Source organism: Diabrotica undecimpunctata, chromosome 2 (genome assembly GCF_040954645.1).
Source record: "Diabrotica undecimpunctata isolate CICGRU chromosome 2, icDiaUnde3, whole genome shotgun sequence".
In the NCBI taxonomy this organism is placed as follows: Eukaryota; Metazoa; Arthropoda; class Insecta; order Coleoptera; family Chrysomelidae; genus Diabrotica; species Diabrotica undecimpunctata.
The window spans coordinates 83,771,974-83,793,232 of NC_092804.1; the positions used below are offsets into that span (position 1 = coordinate 83,771,974).

General features: G+C 31.2%; 1 protein-coding gene across 5 annotated transcripts in view; it reads left to right on the forward strand.

The window, feature by feature from the left end:
• Positions 1-204: 204 nt before the first annotated feature.
• The window catches only part of LOC140434712 (diacylglycerol kinase theta), a 495,511-nt gene continuing 474,456 nt past the window's right edge, over positions 205-21,259 (forward strand). For 2 of the 5 annotated variants that reach the window (XM_072523173.1, XM_072523172.1), the window contains exon 1: positions 207-595. In XM_072523173.1, coding sequence (XP_072379274.1) covers positions 451-595 — 145 coding nt within the window. In that variant the 5' untranslated portion in view covers positions 207-450. Of the gene's footprint in view, positions 596-21,259 lie in introns of all 5 variants that reach the window. The other 3 variants (XM_072523170.1, XM_072523171.1, XM_072523174.1) reach the window with 3 other exon arrangements.

Sequence of the window (21,259 nt, forward strand, 5' to 3'; positions counted from 1 at the left end):
GATATTATATAGCGCTACAAACTAGTGACACATTTTTTTTACTTTTAAGCAATGCGAAATCATTTTCAGTATTCAGAGTATAGATTTCAGTTTCAGCTAGTTAGGATATTACGGATCTTTATCTATAGATAGCGCCCCGTATCAAACTCGGCATTGGGCGGGGAGAAAGACGTTCCCGTGACACGACGACGCAGTCACCGACAGCGTCGTCTCGCTTGCGTCGCGACCGAAACGTCTTGCGGATGCGCAATTGTTGTTCGTCAGTAATGGTCAGCTGTGTACGGGAGTTGATGTCGAGAAATGCGCTTTAGGCATGTAAGTGTGGCTGTCGGAGACACTCAAAGACAGCAACATGTACGTATACGGTTTCGACATTACATAGACGTGTAATATGCGTGCGAGTGCTTGATCACGGTGAAGTTCTGGCGTGAACGGTGGCTCGGAGGAATCATGGCGTCGGTGGCGGGCTCGCAAGAACAGCCGCCCGCCGCGCACGGCCATAGCTTCTGCAAGAAGACCTTCCACAAGCCCACCTACTGCCACCACTGCAGCGACATGTTATGGGGCCTCATCCAGCAGGGCTTCATCTGCGAAGGTAATTTGCAGTTATTTTTTCACATTCCCATCCTCTCTTTGCCCCTCCTCCTCTCGAGCTCTTGCTGCCTACCTTGCTGACTCCCTCGCTACTTCCAAATAGGTCACTACTCTCCAGAGACTCTTGTGCTTTCGTTTATTCTTTAAGGCAGGTTCGAATACACCTTCAGTCTATTTTTGTCATAAAAACCTTATACATGTAATAAACAGCTCATATATGCTATAGAAACTATGAATAAAATACACCACAAATATCAATATTACATTTTGTTAGGTCATTCTACAAAAAAAAAATTTCAATGACTTTTAATTTTCGTATCTTCACTATATTTAACGCACATCTATGTATGCTTATATACATTATTTTTTAATTTTTAAAGAAAGGCATGATCTTATTATTCTCTCATTTTTTTAAATAATGTTACTTGTAAATCAACACATTATAGGTTCAATTTAAAAAAGAAAAATGGAAATATATATAAATATAATATATTTAAGCCAATAATTATTATAATATTAATGTAGGCACATATGTTGAAACCTCTTAAATAGAAATATCGGATATAAATTGCTTTACAAGAGTAAGACTTTAACTTTCAATAAATATTTAAAACATTTATTACTAAATCTATATAATATAGTTATTGCTCATAATAATAATATATAATCTATATATTATTACAATTATATATATATATATATATATATATATATATATATATATATATATATGTATATATATATATATATGTATATATATATATATATATATATATATATATATATATAAATATATATGTATATATATTTGATATATTTGATATTCTTCAACGTCAAACAATATATGCTGGTGTTTTAGACAGTACTAACTACTATTGGTTGTAATATAATATTGCAATCATTAATTGATCTATTCCGCATCCCAGGCCAATGTCTCATATATAGACTTAGGCAAATATGCAAATAAAAAAGTATGAAATATGCGCATAAATATGCAGTACAGTATTTTATGCAAATTATGCATATTTATCTAGAAAATATGCATGTAATAAAAAATATTTACAATATTTTTTTTGTTATGTTACATATAAATATTATTTTGAATTGTGGTAACAATAGATTATCAAATAATGTTGAAAATTTTCTAATAAAAACTTATGGCTTCTATCTGAATACATATATTTGTAAATAGAAAAACTTCTTTCGACATCAACTGATGTAACTGGGGCATTTTTCAAATTTACTATAATAGATGGTTCTAAATTAAGTGGTTCGGAAAATGTCTCAGCTAGTACTTGAACCACTTTAGAAAGAACCTGGTAACCACTATTTTTTTCCATGCTTACAAAAATTTTCTTTCCAATAGTACCTTTAACGTTTTGACACAATGACTCAAATTCTTTTATTAAAACTGTACTCTCTAACAATGATAATTGGGAGGATTCTAATTGAGTTATAGTTTTCTGGACAACACTATAATTTGATTTTATGAATGACAGTTGCTGTTGGATGATAATGGTGGACATATCGAACACTTACTTTGACAAAAAGTTATGTTATTTAGTTTAACTATTTCTTAATTTGGTTTGTAAACAAAATGTTTTGATTATGACTTTAATTTAACATAAAACGTAAAATGTTTGATGTAAAATCCTATTATTCTGTTATTTTGTCAAATCCTATTATTAATTATCCTGCTGATATATTTATTTTATTTAATATTTCGTTAACTATTAACTTTAGTTAAAGGTATTTTGTACCAAAATTAAGAAGTATTAATGTTTTTGTCTATTTTTTCTTCGTTTCCTGGAGTAATTGCCTTAAATCAGAATTATGCAACTGATTTGTAAAATGCGATTATCTCGAAAACTGTTGACTTTTGAAGTTATTAACAGGTATACCTTTTTTTTGTTAAAATAATGTATCTTTAATATTTTTTGTCCCAAATACAGGTAACTTAAAGAGCAAAAAAGTTAAGTGCAAATTTATACTACATATGTGGCATATGTGGCACCCTCTATCATTATCATCAAAGTGTGCATAAAACTATAATTTCTCATATTTAAAAGTACCCAGTTGTAAATTTTTATACATAAATGTTTACAAACATGCAAGTTATAGCGAAAAATAAAATTTTAAATTTGCACTTTAACACCCTGTATCTTTCTTAATATCAACATTTTATTAAAGCAATTTGGCTTAAATCGTAATATTTTAAAGTGTAGAATCTACTGTGTCGTTTTGTACAATTACTTAAGAACCACCCTATATATATATATATATATATATATATATATATATATATATATATATATATATATATATATATATATATATATAATATATATATATATATATATATACATATATATATATACATATATATATATAATATACATATACATATACATATATATATATATATATATATATATATATATATATATATATCTACGGCATAAAGTGGACTCCGCCCATGTTAAAATTCAGGTTCAATCGAGCTCCGTGGTCAAGTGGGTACCGATATACGGAGCTCACTTGACCATTCCATAATATTGGTTCTGTCGATTCATCAACATGTAGAGTTTAATAATTTATAAAAATTTTTTGGAGCCCGTAAATACCCCTGTATCATAAATGTATATCGTTTAGTTCACGTGTATATGTTATAGGGGTCGTTGAGATCTTCTTCAATGTATAATTGAACCATAGGTTTATCGGTTTAAGTAAGCTCTGAGAGTTTGGCAACTGTGCGATTATACCGTATATTTTCAACATATATCCCGAGCGGTTCATATGGGCTCCTTATTTTTATCTACTGTTCGTAGACAGTGTAATGTCATACGCATTACACTGAATAACAAAGGATATCTTATTACCTGGTATAACTACTACGTACTAAGAGGTAACTGGTTCTTTAAAAACAGGTATATAGATACAAAAGGATTTGGGCTTATTATTTAATGGAATGTTCGCTTGCATAGGAAATTTTATTTTTTCTGCATTTTTAAAAATGTTGTTTTTTTATTTAATATAATTTAATTAGTTAAATGCCGAACTCAATGTTTTTTTTTAATTACAGAAATTTCGTAATATATTTTGTTAACGTGAGTATGTCTTTGTAGGTTTTATGTAAGCATCCGATTAATAAAAACTACTTTTATTTCATCCAGTCTTCTGCGATATCTTGTATAAAGCTTTTTTATTATTTTAGTTCTGGTCTTATTTGTGTACTATATATGATATCTCGATAAAAGGTTATTTCAAAATAAATATGGTTAAGAGCTACAATAGATATTTTTGTGTTAAAATGGGTAGTAGTGTGCACAAAAAGAAAGAATTTGTCTAACAAGGTATATTCGGCAGCAGATGCATATAGTGCAAGCGTCTATGTTTTAAGGGCGGAAGGACGCGCACCTCATTTTTAGCTGAGAAGCATGCGAAAAATATTATTTCTGGTCCTCAATTTACCTTTTAGTTTTAAACAATGATCTGTGACTGACCCCGTGCGATACAAATTATTTTCAAGGAATTTATATGAAGACTACGTTCAACAATTTCATGACATTATTGGATGTTCAGTTTTGTGAAAGCGTCTATGTTAGGGAGATTAAAGGAGCACACACTAGTTTTTCAGGGATTTTGGCTGAAAATTGACACATAGTTTATTTTTATTGTGTAATAATAGGTGTATCGTCTATATAATAGAAGTTCTAGTATCTACCGGTATGGATCGTTCGTTTGTGTAAATGTTATACAGTGTAGGGGCCTTTATGCTACCCCAAGCGAGGACCGTTCTTCATCTGCTATTCTTATCATTGAGTGATACAAAAAATATTCTATTGTGTAGGCATACGCAGACAATATAAGTGGGTTTGTTATCTAAAGGGATATCATATAGTTTTTGGAGAAATATTCTGTAATTTAAGGTGTCGTAAGCGTCATTTAGATTGAAAAATACCACCCCTGATACCCGATATTTTTCGTACCCGTCTTTGATTTAGTATTTGTGATGTACGTGATCTTCCCTGTCTACAGCCACTTTTGTCTTTTAATTTAAGTTTTTCTTCTAATATCGGTGATATCATATTAACGATATTGTGCAAAAGTATTTTGAATAGCTGACAAAATTAAGATATTAGCCGACAGTTTTTGTGGTCGTTGGAGTGATTGCCAGGCTTAAGTAAGGTAACAACTTTGTCTTGTCTCTATTTTTTGGGTATCTCCTAATTTGAATACAGTTGTTCATCATCTGGATAAGTCATTGTAGTGTTTTTTGGTCCAGATTGCGTAATAAGCTTTGGGCTCAGATCCTCAAGGTCGGTAGTTGTGTTATTTTTCATTAAATATGTAGATTGTGGATCCAAGCTCCACATCGTTAAAAGGTTCTCTCAGCTGACTGGTTTTGTCCTTTCTTACTTTCCGACAGAAATAGTATGTCTATATCTATAATGTAGTTTTTAGCGATCAGCTATATACCAAATACCCTAGGTTAGTCCCTATATGTGTTTCCTGTACTAGAAATTAGTCAGATTCGTGTTAACTCATATGTCTGATAAATTTAAGTAAAGTAAAGTTTCTTGATTTTTAGATATACCCTTAACAGTTATAGACATATGTTATTAGAATAGTTGGTCCTAAAAATGACCAATTTGACAAAATCATATTAAAGGGGTGACTGAAGAATTAGCCGATTAATTAATTAATCATTACCCGGGGTATGACCGATTGCGGTGGTCTTATTAGTACTCCAATCTTCCTAAAGGCTCGTTCTTTAAACCCCATAAGTAATGCGTAATCAGATTTGTATAGTAATAATTTTTGGTTCTAAAGAGCCTCTTTGTGGGAAATAAATAAGTTTGTTGGCGCCACTGTTCAGATAATGGGTTTATCACAGATATCAAAGTTTACATTTTAATTCAATGTTTTATTTACGTATCTTCAATATTAAAAAAGTAGGAAAAGACATGTTCATGCTTTTATTTTTTTAAATCTATTCTGTTTTCTTTCTAGAGTTCCGTCTTTTTTGAACGACCTGTGTTCTTTTTTCAATTGGGCACTTGTCCAAAGCTATGACAAATACTCTGTCCTCTGCTATTCTACATTAATATGACATTCATTATTTTCTCTAAACACTCTGTCCTCTGCTGTTCTACATTAATATGACTGATTTATTTTATCTTTCTTGCAGCTATTTTAATGTTTATCCTGTGTATCTTCTTCTTCTTCTTCTTTTTCTTTTTATATAGACATAACTCTGTCTGTTTTTCATTGTGCTTCCAGTAAGTTGCCTTTCCATCGTTTTCGTGGTCTTCCTACTGATCGTCTTCCTATGGGTTAACCGTCGTTTACCGTCGTTATTGTTTTATTTGTTGTCATTCGGCTTATATGATCGTTCCGTTCTACTCTTCTATTTCTTAACCAGTTGTTGATGTTCTTCACCTTACGTCTACGTCGTATATCTGTACTTCTAGCTCTGTCCCATAGTGTCTTACCATCAATTTTTCTAAGTGTTTTCATCTCTGATGACTGATGACTGTTTTGTAAATTATGCCTTTCGTTTCATTTCCGATATTTTTATTTCTTCATAATGTTTCATTTAGGCAGCCTGTGGCTCTGTTTGCTTTATTCACTGGATTTTTCACTTCAGTTTCGAGCTTTCCCTAGCTAGATAATGTGATGCCTAGATATTTAAGCTCCAACCCTTGTTCTATTATCTGACCTTTTAGCTCCAATTAACATCTTAGTAAATTTGCGGTAGTAACCATGCATTTTGTCTCTTTTGGGGAAATTAACATGTTAAATTTTCTGGCGGTTGTATGAAATTGGAGCAGCGTACGTTGTAAATCATCTTCACTTTGAAAGAGTAGTATTGCGTCGTCTGCACAGCAGATTAATATTATATTATATATTATTTGTTTTTCTTCCATTTGGTATCCTTTTTTAGTTCTTACTTTTTTATTATTTTATCCATAATCAGGTTGAATAATAGGGGACTCAGGGAATATTCCTATCTCAACCCATTGTCAGCTTCAATAGGGTCGGTTAGTTCTTCTTCTACTTTTACTTTGATTGTGTTGTTTTGGTATATATTCTCGATCGTTTTGATTTTTCCTAGAGGTATCTCTCTTGCGTACAATAAGTGGATAACGTTTTTTAATTTGCGTATCTTCTGTATATTAGTATTTCTTCTGCGTATTAAAAGTTAAATTTTGGTTATTATTTCTTAAGATTCTCTTAACGTGTTTATTAATTGTCTTGTTTCATGTGTATCAAGATATGTGTATCATGATAGATTGTAATGCATATTTCATTTAATGTAATTAAAGTGCTCTTTGCGTTTGCCAATTACTATCTCACTTCCTCAGTGATAGGTCTTTTTTTCCTCATCAATAACCTTATCCTCGCGCGATACAGCTATTTTAACCCTCTATAGCCCCGTGTGTACTCAAGGCAACAAAGGAGTTTTTGATGCAGAAAACTTTTTTAAAACAATTTCTGACTCTAAGGTGCCCTCTGTTAATTTCAGGCAACATTTGGTTATACATTTTTATACACTCTATGAACCTATGACGAAACCTATATGGAAATGTTTAACAGTATGTCAAATGGACATGGCTGCCTTATTAGTTTGTATTTTCGATAGTGATTTATTATTATAAAATGTGTACAATTTATATAAAAATATATACCGAGGCATTATATCAGCATTTATATATTGATTACCGTTGAAATTTGTTTATTTTATTGTGTTGTTTCAGTACTGTGATAAAAAACAGGTATGTTACTTTGAATCCACACTGGACCATAATATTTTAAATTATTTTTTTAGGATGGATACAAAAACGTTCTACGGGATAAGCAGTAAATATCCGAGGAATCCAAAGACTCTGACTTTGACAGTGATAATAAGAGAGATAATGAATTTTTCATAGGTACTCAGATATCAATCGATCCAGGATCAAATAAAATGGAAAATGAAGATGATTTGTACGAAGCAAATTTAGACCAGCTCAAATAGTTGACACTATATCTAGGAATCGCTGGGAAGAAATAGAAACTTAAATTTATTTCAATAATAACGAAAATATGCTCAACAATAATAATAAGCTATACAAAATTAGACCATTCATCAACGGTCCATTTCAAAATTTTCAGAGTATTCCAATGAGTGAAAAATTGTGTATTGATGAACAAATGATACCATTCAAAGGGGCACATTCTTTAAAACAATATATGAAGAATAAACCCAAAAAATGGGGATACAAGGCATTTGTTTTGCGTGATAGCAATGGTGTTGTTTATAACTGGGAATTATATACAGGAACTGTTGAACATTCTCTTCATTTACCTAATGTAGACACCAGCGGTAATGTAGTAATAAGATTGTGTGAGATAGTCGAACCAAACAAATACTATAAAGTATATTTTGACAACTGGTTTAATAGCATTCAGTTGCAGAATGAAATGGAAAAACGTGGATTGCAATGTTTGGGAACTGTTCGTCCAAACAGACTGCCTAATTGCCATTTTTCTGATGACAAGAATATAAAGAAACAGGGTAGAGGTACTGTAGAAGAAAAGCACGCTACAGCAGATGGCATAAGACTAACAGCATTAAAGTGGTAAACCGGTTCATTTGCTTAGTACATTTGTTGGTTCTGAGCCTACTTCGTTAGTCAAGAGGTGGGATAAGAAACAAAAATCAAGAATTATTGTATGCTGTCCAAATTTAGTGCAATTTTATATTAAATTTATGAGAGGTGTCGATCTTATGGATTCACTAATTGTTCTTTACCGAACAGACATAAAATCTAAAAAGTGGTATCTAAAAATATTTTTTCACCTTCTGGATCCAGCTGTTGTTAACAGCTGGTTGTTGTATCGTCGTGATTGCGATTACTTTGAAAGAAAAATCAGTTGCCTTTGTTAGTAGCGCTTCCACTGTTAGCAAGAACTGACCAGATCAAAAACAAAGGACGTCCCAGGCTCAGTGAAATTGAGAACGAAATTGTAAAAAAACGGAAGAGAGGACCTACTGCTATTGTACCACCGAAGGAAGTTAGGCTTGACCAAACCTTCGACTGGCCTGTATTTTCAAAAAAAGGGAAGATGCAAAAAACCGGGATGCTGTAATACTTCTAAAGTAATGTGCGATAAATGTAAAGTTGCTTTATCTTTTACAACTACAAATATTTGTTTTTTTGATTGGCATAATAAATAAGTACATAACTTAATTCGTTAGTTTTTGCTGCCCACAGTTGCCTGAGGGCAATACTCCCAAAACTCTCCCCAAACAAAATTTAAAAAATCTAAAAAAAATACTAGTTGTAAATGGATGGATATTTGAGCACATATACAAATTAAAACATTTTCCCTTAAGTTTACAAAAAAAGTCGGGCAATAGAGGGCTGAGATATTTATATTTCACTATATGCTCTATCATTTGGTTTTTATTTCAAATTAGCACCTATGACGAAATTTATAATATCTAAGATCTAGTGCTTTCATATGAAACTGGAATAAAACACTTGGTAGATAATATTTATTCGTTTTGAGTACACTTTTTTTAGAACCTAGTATATAAAAGAATAAATATTTGTCTGTTCAGTGTTTTTCAAGTCTGTAAAACATAAACAGGCTTAAATATTAGATTATACATTTATTAAGAATGTTCAATTTCTAAATTGAAGATTTTATATTTAAAAATATGAATAGGTTTTTACATTTTATTTGACGTTTTAATCTTTTAATCGGAGTTCATTTTTCAAAAAACTATAAAATTGTGAGAACAAATTGCTATGTAAAAGTATAAGGCACTATTCTCATGCTGTGAGCTTTGCTGCTCTGTTACTTTTATAACGCTTAAACTATTTTTAATTTATTGTCAATGTTTTTGAGGCGGGTTTCCTTAAATGAGCATTTTTAAGGTTAGTATGTTTGATTAAATGAAATTGACATTAATTTGATAGTTTCCATTTTATTAGTACTGATGGTATATGACTAGCATCTGTTGGTTCTATATATCAATTTGAACGTGGAAGTAAGAGCACTCTCTTGTTAGTAATTTCAGTGTAAATTGTGACGAAACCAGAAATAACCCATAATATTCTTCCCGTGTGATCTTAGTATTTCCGTTGATTGAATAGTATAGGGTATCCAATATTTTAATTAGCGGTATGTCAGAGTTTTATTAATTTTTATATATATTTGCAAAATAAGGAAGAAAGTTCAGTACAGGCAGTTAAACAGCTGATCTGTCAATTTAGAAGTAAGAACAAGTACCAACTTGCTGAAAAGCATACCATAAACAAAAAGGGTAATAAAATGTACTGCACAAAATATAGCGATATAAGCTATATATAAGCTATATATCTATTAATTATTAGGATATACAGTATATTTTCTGATACACCTGGAACGATTGAGTGAATAGGTGAACTATCAAATAGGAGACTATTAGTGTGGAATTGGAAAAACTAATAAATCGTTGATCAATTATTCACTATTAGGCAGTTAATGAGAAATGTTGGGAATACAAAAAAAAACATACTAGTAATTTATAGATTTTAAACAAGCACTGATATAACCATAAGAATAAAACTATGAAATACCATGGCAGAACTAGGCTTACCTAATAAACTGATTCATTTAACAAGGAATAATATACAAGTAAAGACTTCAAGGAAAACTGTCGACTTATTTTCAAATGTACTGCAAAGTTATTTAAAAAGTGTGACCGAATTAGCGTAACACCTGTTTTGAAAACTAAATATTATGAGACGAATTGGGGATATTATATTACACAAACTAAACCGCTTGCCTACAAAAAATATTATAAAAATACGATACGGTGAGAAAGACTAATGACTTTACAGCTAATTGCCACAATAGTATCAATGTAACTATAGCTCACAAAATGGGTTCAATTACATTGCAATTTTTAAATTTTTCGTGATAAAATGAAGTGATTGATTGTTGTTTTGAAAAGGTAAGTTGTTTTTTATTTTTGTATTCCTATCATCTGATATTATTGTAATATCAACAACATTTTTCATAATATATTCTAAAATAACGAAATTACTAATAACGAACAAATGTTTTTCATACAGTTTTCGGATCAGATTTTTCAAAACATCAAATTACATCTTCTTTTTGCCTTTCTTTATTTAGGTTAACCGCTACTGTTTTTTTCTTCAGCGTTTCTTCTTAATCTACATTAATGTTGTATTACAATTCTTTCTGGAACGAGCTATAATTTTTCTCAAATAACCATTTTGTGTGGTTTAGTCGCCTTAAGGTTTAGCATGCTTTGTCAGATGCTCTTTAAAGTCCCTTTTAATATTAATATCGTTTGAGAAATTTTTCCCAGATACTTATATTTCGTTTTAATTTTCAATCTTCTTTTAATGTTAGTTTAAATTGTCTAGTAGTGTGTTCGTACAGTTCAGTTATAAGCAAAATTAAGTGTTGTTGTACACCTAATTCTTTTAGTATCAGTCATAAGTGTATCCATTTGACTCTGTGGAACGCTTTACGATAGTCTATAAAACAAATCCATAGTGGGATATTGAATTCCCTAGACTTTATACTTTTCTTGGACTTTTATTATAATAGTTTTAAAATTAAATGTTTAGTGAAAATCTCTACGCGACTTTAATGCATTAAATATTTTAATTAAAAATCGACATATCTATTGAAATTAGACAGTAAAAAAGTATGTTATTAAAGATTGATTTATAAATTATTGTAGTTTAAATTCAACTACGCTATGAAACAAATATTGCATGTCATAAACTGCAGTAATCCAAAAATTATAAAGATCTCCCTGTTGTTTGAGTTTTCTTTAATTAGTAGGGTAACAAACATTATAATCCTACCGAAGGGGCCTCTAATTTCATAAACTGTTACACGATTACTCTATCCGATCTACGTACATTTATGAACTAAATGTTTTAGTGACGCCTTTGAATAAAAAATACTAATTAATAAAAATGGAAACTTAAGTTTATAATAGACACTTTCTTATGTTTAAAAATATATAAAATTAGTAATATAAATTACTGCCTTGTTTATTAAAACTAAAAAGTAAAATAAAGTTATGTGTCGGTTAACAATTTATATTTAACTACATTAGCGAAATAATCCTGAAATTTCTTCATGACTAAATTGATGGATATTTAAATAAATTTCAAGTGTTAAAATGTACCTGCTGTAAAATTTGAAAATCTACTACTAATACAATTATTGGCAACATCTCAGGAGTTTGGAAATGTACGCAACATGCTAAATACGGATCCCAAAAATGGTTTATCCTATTGTGGAGTCCACTTAATGCTACATGTTGGTCGGAGTCTACATAAAGCGCTACTTAGATAATAATATACACGGTGTATATTCTACTGGAGTTAGTATAATACCGTTTTAGAACGGAGCTTACATTAACCGCTAGATGTATATATATATATACTATATATATATATATATATATATATATATATATATATATATATATATATATATATTGAAAAAGTTGTATTTTATTAATTTTATTTTTTTTTTATAATAAATGTTGTAATTTTTAAAATCTGTGGTTCGTTGTTTAATTTAATATATACCTCAGCTAGCTCAATTATGTGTTCTAAGCAATCTGTCACTGTGTGACGTCGACTCTGTAGTCTCCTGGTAGAGTTCAAAAAGAAATTAAACCAAAATTTACTTTAGACCTTTGATAAATTAACCCAAATGAAGCACGTTATTTATTAATATTGAACAAATTTAATATAAACAATAAAATTCGTCTGCAACTTGGGTTGCCTTTAAAAATTTACAAAAATAGGAATCGTATAAATCTTAATGTGGTTTAGAGTCGTGACAATAAAAATTTATTACAAAATGTGGAGACTCTATACAAGTACCTAAAAACTAAATAAATATTGCAACTTTATAAAGTGTTTAAATGAACTATAAAGAAAAGAAAATGAACACTTTATTCCGCTGACTTTTAACTTGCATTCAAATATAATCAAAATTTCAAATGATCCCCAAAATTATTATTCAACCTTACTTTAAAACAGTTCTGATTTATTTAAAGAAAACTAACTACTCGCAAAATAATTGGTGAAACTGGAATATCAATCCTCTCTTCGGAAGTTAAGGTACGTACTATTCTATTTTTAATTTAATGATCATTAATATTTTCAATTTTTTTAAGGCCTATCGCAATTATGTTAATTCATGAATTTTAATTTTCTCAATTTAAATGACATTTCTGTACTCCAATAATAATTTATAAGTTAAATTGTTTCTCTTACTCTCTGGAACAAATTCTGGATATCTCTGCTGTGGAAACTGTGGAAAAACTAAAATTCTCTTTAGACGAGTCAAAAAAACACTCCCGACCTATTCCACAATTTCAGGACTCTCCTTTCAAAATTTCTTGTCGGCCTCCCCCAAAATCTATCATTCGTTGCTAACAGCAACCCACGTTCTTTTTTCTTTTCGTCTTCTATTTTTTTTTAAACCATAAAACTGTCCTGTTCTGACACATTTGTCAATCCACATTAATTTCTCATAATCACTTTAATCACATCTAATTTGGGAATTTATAAAAAAAAATGTTCAGATATAAAACTTATTCTATTACAATGCTAATACAATTTATTCTTTTCATCTCCACATCATTGTAATTTCTTATTTAACAAAACCCCTATTAATTTAGCTCCTATAGACTTGCTTGACAGTTTATTTTCTGACGTTTTCAAAATTTCTATGTTTAAATATTTTTTAAGAATTCTTCTTTTTTTGTTCTTTTTAAGGTTTAGACGATTCACCTATACACTAGGCAACTATACTATTCAGAAATTATTAACACTATACCAGGTAAGTCAAAATTAATTTATTTAACAATTTACTAATCTTTTTCTCTCTTTTATTTCAGAGTCGAACCCACATTGTGATGGCTTCATGAAATTCATGAACAACAAACTCATATAAAAATCCATTTAAGTTGTATCCTTTTTAACATATTGAAATCATTTCAATATATATATATATATATATATATATATATATATATATATATATATATATATATATTATAATATATATATATATATATATATATATATATATATATATATATATATATATATATATATATATATATACAGTGTTTTTACAAATGTGCCCGTAGATAACTTTAAATATAATCTCAGAACAAAATTAGAGAATGATAATAGTTTCAGAACAATAATAAGAAAATTTGTACCCCCTAAAACTCGGCAAATTAAATATCTTAACAATGATCGATTTTTATATTGAAAGGGACCAATTTATATGCAAAATAATTTTTGCCACTTTAACTTTGTGCTGAGGGTTGTAATACCTAACCAGTTTTTAAAAGGGATGTAGGGTCAAATTGCCCATAATTTGGAAGGGGTTTCAATTATTTATACAACTGTTTAGTTACTGACAAATCGCATTTTAAAATTTTAAAATTTGTACCCCCAATGAAACTTTGTACCCAATAAAACTCGGCAAAATAAATGTTTTGGTAAACATCAAAAACCGATCGATTTTTATATCGAAGGGATCAATTTTCATGCAAAAATAATTCTTATAACTTAACCCTGTGCTGAGAGTTGTAAGAACCAATCAGTTTTTAAGTGGGGTGAAACTTTAAAACGAAATTTATCGGTACGCAAGTAACGAATACCCCTTTTAAATCATACTCCTTGTTCCATTTAAAACTTTATGGAGGGTTGCAAACCCCTAAATTTATCGTTAGTTTTAGATTCTAAATTGTTGTATTCGTATAAGTTGTTTCTCTTTCTTGAATCATAGACTTGGTTGAAATTAACGAACCCATCTTGAAGGATAATATTATGTTTCTAAGATTTATTTAAAATTTGTTTTACAGTGTAGAGCTGATCTATTGTCAGCCTCCGTTGCCGAACACAGTTTGATATCCCCGATAATAAAATTTTTAGATTCAAGTTTGTCTTCTTTTGTAGATTGGCAAATAATAATCCCCGTTTTCCAATCGCTAGTAATTTTTTCTTCGTTTCATATCTTAGTCTTGCGTGCATCTGTTTTGACATGTGATTGCCACATTATTAGAACATATTTGGGGGCAAATCGTGGAGTATGGGCATCTTGTTATTTCTTTCCCTGTTTTTTTCACCGGTATTGTTTGTCTGAAATCTTCAAGAGTCGAGGCTCTTATCTCTTCATCCCCTTCATCGTTCTACCATAAATACGCGAATGATGTGTGTTTCTACAATTTTCTACTGAGTTTGGAAATAATTTTCAAAACAGTTGACTTCTATTGATTTGCCAATTATCTCTCCTTGGTTTGTACACAAACGTTGTATCGTTCTCTTCGATTTCGAAGATATTTATATTCTTCTTTTAGACTTTGCTGTAATAGCCCAGGGAAATAAGCTTTTTTTCGTGATACTTTCGGACAGGCAGATGACAGTTGTTTTAAGTAGTATGGACCTCTGTAATAAAAATCTATATGTTTCCTGCAGTCGATTTTTTGGATTTAATTATTAATTAACAAATTAAGGTCAAAAAACGGTAAATTTGTGCTTTTTTCGTCTATCAGTAAAAAGTGAAGCATTTGACAAATTTGAGATTAAGAAACTTAAAAAAATTATATAAAGTTATATAAAAACTTTTAAAATGGCGTTTTTAAAATGTTCCTATCCTTATTTGTTGTTTAGAAAATTACAAAATGAGTTAAAAATTTTGGTTTTTTACAAATATTATTAACTTTTTAAAAAATAAACTTACAACCATTATATTACATACACTGTTGGATCTTGTAGTGCTTACAATATGATCAAAATTTCAAGTCAATCGGTCAAATAGTTTAAAAGTTATTTAATTTGTTTCTCTCAAATTACTTTTTTTTTGCAACAATATAAGTCAGAAAATTATGTAGTTATTATATGGGTAGCTTCTGAAAAAAAGATTTATTTCATAACTATTAATTAAAAAAAAATAATTTTAAACTAGCGGACCAACTTCTCATCGAGTTTTTTAAATGAAATTTTTGATATATATATATATATATATATATATATATATATATATATATATATATTTATATATATATATATATATATATATATATATATATATATATATATATCATCATCATCATCATCATCATGTGCAGCTTTATCAACCGTTTCCAATTACGGTGCAGCCTCCCTTATTTCAATGATATTCTATGTTCTTATTATTATTCGACGATGTCTTAGTTATACGTTGTTCTAATAATTTGCGCTCATTTGCGCCCATATTTTTCTATCTTGTGCTATTCGAGACCACGTTGTTCCTGTTAATTTTCTAATATCATAATCCCATCTGAGATTTGGGCGCCCCTTTGGTCTCTTAGCGTTCCTGGGGTACCACATAGTTGTTCTAGTGGTCCATCTGTTATCTGTTCTTCTTGCCATATGTCCTGCCCATTGCCATTTCAGGGATTTTATTCTTTGGATTACATCAGTCACCTGGGTTTGCCTCCGTATCCATTCAATTCTTTTACGATCCCTCTTTGTTATCCCTAGCATACATCTTTCCATTGCTCTTTGAGTTACTTGGAGTTTCGACGTTATTTCTCTCTTTAATATCCAAGTTTCACATATACAGTGTGACCCATTTAGATTGGAAACACCTCTATAAAAGTTGAAGTTGTTAACCGATTTTAACCAAATTTTTTTTTAAAGTCATGTAATAAAAGGTCTATTGTGGGACAAAATATGAAAGATTTAGTTAAATTTTCACGGCAGTCTACGATACTTTTTCTTCGTCGAAAATGGAGAATTTGTATTAGCGATTTTTTTAGTAAAAAAATTTCTACGCCACTGGATTTAGAGTGGCTTCAAATAGCTATAACAAAAATTTCATTAAAATATATTTATTAATAACGAAGTTATGACAACTTAAAATTTTAAAACTCACTAAGAAAAAAACTCTGTATTAACGTTAAAAAAAAAAACACTCTGTATTAACAGAAACATAAAAACATAATTTTAGTTTAAATCCCTGTTGCCTTTACCAATCCACCATCTAATTGGATACGTTTGTCGTAGTGTTTATGAATATTTCTAATTACATTTCTTAGTTGTAGGGGAGTAATTTCTGCACATGCCTGTCGAATTCTTGTACGAAGTTCGTTTACGTCTCTTGCCCGGTTTGGTAAACTTTTTGTTTGATAACACTCCAGAGAAAGAAGTCTAAAATTGTGAGATCTGGGTGGCCAATCTATCAACGGACTACCCCGGCCTATCCAACGGTTCGGATAATTTTCATTTAGCCATTGCTTCACGGTTCTGGCGTAATGAACAGGACACCCATCCAACTGGACATACAAATTTAATCGTCCATTAATTGGGAGCTCATGAAGAGTATTCCACAAGTAGGTGTTTAAAAATTCTAAAAAGTTCTGTGAGTTCAAGTTTTCTTCAAAAAAGAAAGGACCAATAACTCGCTCGTTCAGTATACCACACCAGACATTGATTTTTTGAGAATACTGGCTTTTACAGTTTATTACCCAATGGGGATTATCTGCTGTCCAATAGCGACAATTCTGTGATGATACTTCTCCATTTGTAGTGAAAGTGGCTTCGTCGGTAAACAACACGTTTTTTAGAAAATTTATATTGTTTAAATATTCCCCTTGGGCCCATAAACAATATTCTAAACGTTTTGCTTCGTCGCCTTCTTGTAATGTGTGTAAGAATTTTGGTTTGAAAGGTTTAATATTATTTACCTTAATACATCGCCGAATACTCTCTCGAGGCACATTCAAATATAAACTGGCATTCCTTAAACTGGCATTAGGGTTATTTCTGATATGATCTAAAATGATTTGATCATTTCCTCTTCTTCTTTGTAACGGGTTATTTTTTAAAATTAGTTGTGATACTGCACCATATTCATTAAATATTCTATTTATTTTGTTTGCCGTACCGCAACTAATATTAGGACGATCCACATGTCTGTCATTAAATATTGTACAAACTTCCCTGGCACTTCTATCGTTATCTCCCAAAAGACGTATAATTTCAATTTTGTGTCTCAAACTTAATCTTGCAGCCATGACACAAAATATTGTTAAAAGAATTTGAAGTAAATATTGTTGCAGATAATATGGATAAATTTATGCTAGCACTGAAATTTGTATGACACAAATAATGTCATACAGTAATATCGTTGTCATGGCAACTGAGATTTAAGTTGTAGCATGTAAAGTTAATAATAATGTAAGTGCGTTACTTGCATTAAATTTTTATGCTATTTTAAATATTTTTTTGTCTAGTAGTGATTTATTATTAAAATTATTTGAAAAATAATTAGTTTTATGGTTATCTGTTGATACAGGGTGTTCTTTTTTGACTCGTAGCTTAGTGAGTTTTAAAATTTTAAGTTGTCATAACTTCGTTATTAATAAATATATTTTAATGAAATTTTTGTCATAGCTATTTAAAGACACTCTAAATCCAGTGGCGTAGAAATTTTTTTAATAAAAAAATCGCTAATAGAAATTCTCCATTTTCGACGAAGAAAAAGTATCGTAGACTGCCGTGAAAATTTAACAAAATATTTCATATTTTGTCCCGCAATAGACCTTTTATTACATGACATTAAGAGAAAATTTGGTTAAAATCGGTTAACAACTTCAAATTTTATAGAGGTGTTTCCAATCTAAATGGGTCACACTGTATATGTCAAGACGGGTAATATGCATTGATCAAATACTCTCTTCTTGAGGTATAGTGGCATTTTGGATTTAAAGACTATGGAATTTCGTCCGAATGCTGACCACGCTTGTTTTATTCGTCTGTTGATTTCCGGAAGTAGTGATCCCGATTTATGTATGAGCTGTCCCAGGTATATGTATTCATCTACTACTTCTAGCGAGGTTTCATTAATTTTTATTTCCACGTTGGCGATCAGATCATTGCACATTATTTTAGTCTTTGCTAGGTTCATTTTTAGGCCTACCTCATTGCTGGCTGTATTAAGGTCATTAATTTGCAGTTGTAATTCTTCAGGACTTCTAGCAATTAGAATGATGTCATCAGCGAATCTAAGATGGTTTAGGTATTCTCCATCTATACATAGACCTTGGTTGTTCCAGTCTAATTTCCGGAAGATATTTTCTAAGGTTGCAGTGAAGAGCTTAGGGGATATGGTGTCTCCTTGTCGGACTCCTTTCTGAGTGGGAAATTCTGGGGTATTTTCATATATGCTTACTCTAGCTGTGGCCTCTTTGTATATATTTGCTAGCGTTTCGACATATGGTTTATCTACTCCTTGGTCGACAAGAGCTTCTATGACTGCTCTTGGGTATACGGAGTCAAATGCTTTCTCGAAGTCTATGAATGCTAGCGCCAGTGGTAGATCATATTCTTTTGTTCTGCTCATTACTTCCCTTAATGTTTGAATATGATCCATTGTGCTGAAGCCACTTCTAAAGCCTGCTTGCTCTCGGGGTTGTGCAGCGTCAAGTGTGTTCTGTATTCTGTTGTTAATGATTTTGGTGAATACCTTGTATATCACAGGTAGCAAGCTGATCGGTCTATAATTTCTAATGTCTTCCTTGCTACCTTTCTTGTGAATAAGGATTATGTTGGCTGAATTCCACTTTTTTGGAATATGTCTCGATTTTAGGCAGTCTGCGTATATTTTTGCTAGGATTTTCCAAGTTGTTTTACCAGCAATCTTTAGAAGTTCGGCTGTAACACCGTCATTACCGGCTGCCTTGCCGTTCTTAATGCTCTTAAGAGCTGCCTCTACCTCATCCACGAGAACATCTGGTACATCTTCTTGAACCGCAATTTCTTCTTCGCCTATTTCTTGTGCTTCCGGAGCTTTATATAGACCCTCATAGAATTCGGTTACATGTTTTATTATTTCATCCCTATTTGTGATCCTTTCGTTGTTGTTTCCCAATGCTATTATTTGCTTTCTACCGATTGCCAACTTCCTCTTGGTTTTCCTATAGTTTTTATGGTTTTCGATTGTATTTTGTACGTCGTTCATTGTAGGTTTTTATATCTTCTGCGATTTTTTTCCGTATTACTTTGCACAGTTCGGTATATTCAATTCTATTAATATTGGAGTTAATTTTCATTTCTCTTCGTTGTTTCAGGAGAGCTGTTGTTTCATCTGAAAGTTTTCTATTGCTGTTGTGTGCTTGTGATCCTCCAACTTCTTTGGCGCAATTTAAGATTGTTTCCATTAAGTGTGTGCTATTCGTTGGGTCTTGTAATTTTTCTTGAATTAAATTTTGATAGCGTTCCGAGTTGTTGCTTAGGTTAGTGATATTTACCCCTGCAGTTGGTTTCTGGAGTAATTTCATTCTTTCTAGTTTAGTGTTTAGAACGACCCGAGATCTAATTAGTCTGTGATCGCTACCTGTTCGGAATTTGTTGAGCACACTTACATCCTTTATGGTTTTCAGCTTATTAGTTAGGATGAAATCTATTTCGTTCTTGGTAGTTGCATTGGGAGCTAACCATGTCCATTTCCTATTGAGGTTCTTCTTAAAATAGGTATTGGCGATTGAGAGGTTCTGGTAATGTGCGTATTGAACCAGTCTCTCTCCCCTTTCATTTCTTTCTCCAATGCCAAAGTTGCCGATACATTGTTCTTGATTTGATTGTTTACCCACTTTGGCATTAAAGTCCCCGACTAGATACTTAAATTGGCTTTTGTTCTTGTTAAGCACCTCAGTTATTTCATTGTAGAATTCCTCTATTTCCTCATTGGAGTGGGATATGGTTGGTGCATATACTTGCACAATTTGGATGGTGTATCTTCTGGATAGTCTTAGACTTAGACTAGCTACTCTGTCTGAGGTGCTTGCTATGTCGACTATCCTATCCTTCCATTTCTTATTAATTAGGAACCCCACTCCACTTGTTCGTCCATTTTCTGTTCCTTTGTGATAGAGGATGTTGCCCGATTCAAGTTCTATTAACTCTTCGTCCTTTCGTCTTACTTCGCTTATTCCGATGACATCCCATTTAATATTGACTGCTTCATTTTCTAACTCTATGAGTCTTGCCTGGTTCGCTAACGACCTGCAGTTATAGGTCGCTACGTATAGTGTTGTTGATCTGGCTGGGTAGTGGTTTAGACTCCGCAGATTCTTAGCACCCTCTGCCCTCCTGACTGGTTCCCGAGAACTACCCATCTCGGGGTCAGTTGGGCCTACGGAGAATGAGGGCCGTGGCTTTCTTTTTCCTTTATTCATAAGGGGTCGCGAGGCATACCTTACCACGCTGCCTCAGGTCGGGTTGGTAAGGGGCAAGTGTTGTCGTACAATGGCTTTTGCCAGTAACCATTGAGTTATATTATATTAATTAGATTTATAGTTCCATCGTTGATTAAAATCAGTTTCCCAGACATTATCTAAAAAATTGAATGTTTCACATTTTTCATCAAAATTATCATCATTGTTGTTGTATTTTGGATCAAAAGTCGTATTATTCATAAAAACTGTAACAAAATGAGATTTTCTGTTGCTATTTTATCCATTTACTTAACCAAATTTCAAATTTTAATATATATGAGATCTTAACGGAATTTTTCATATATGGTCATTTTGACAGTTTTGTTATATAAATAATCAACTGGATGC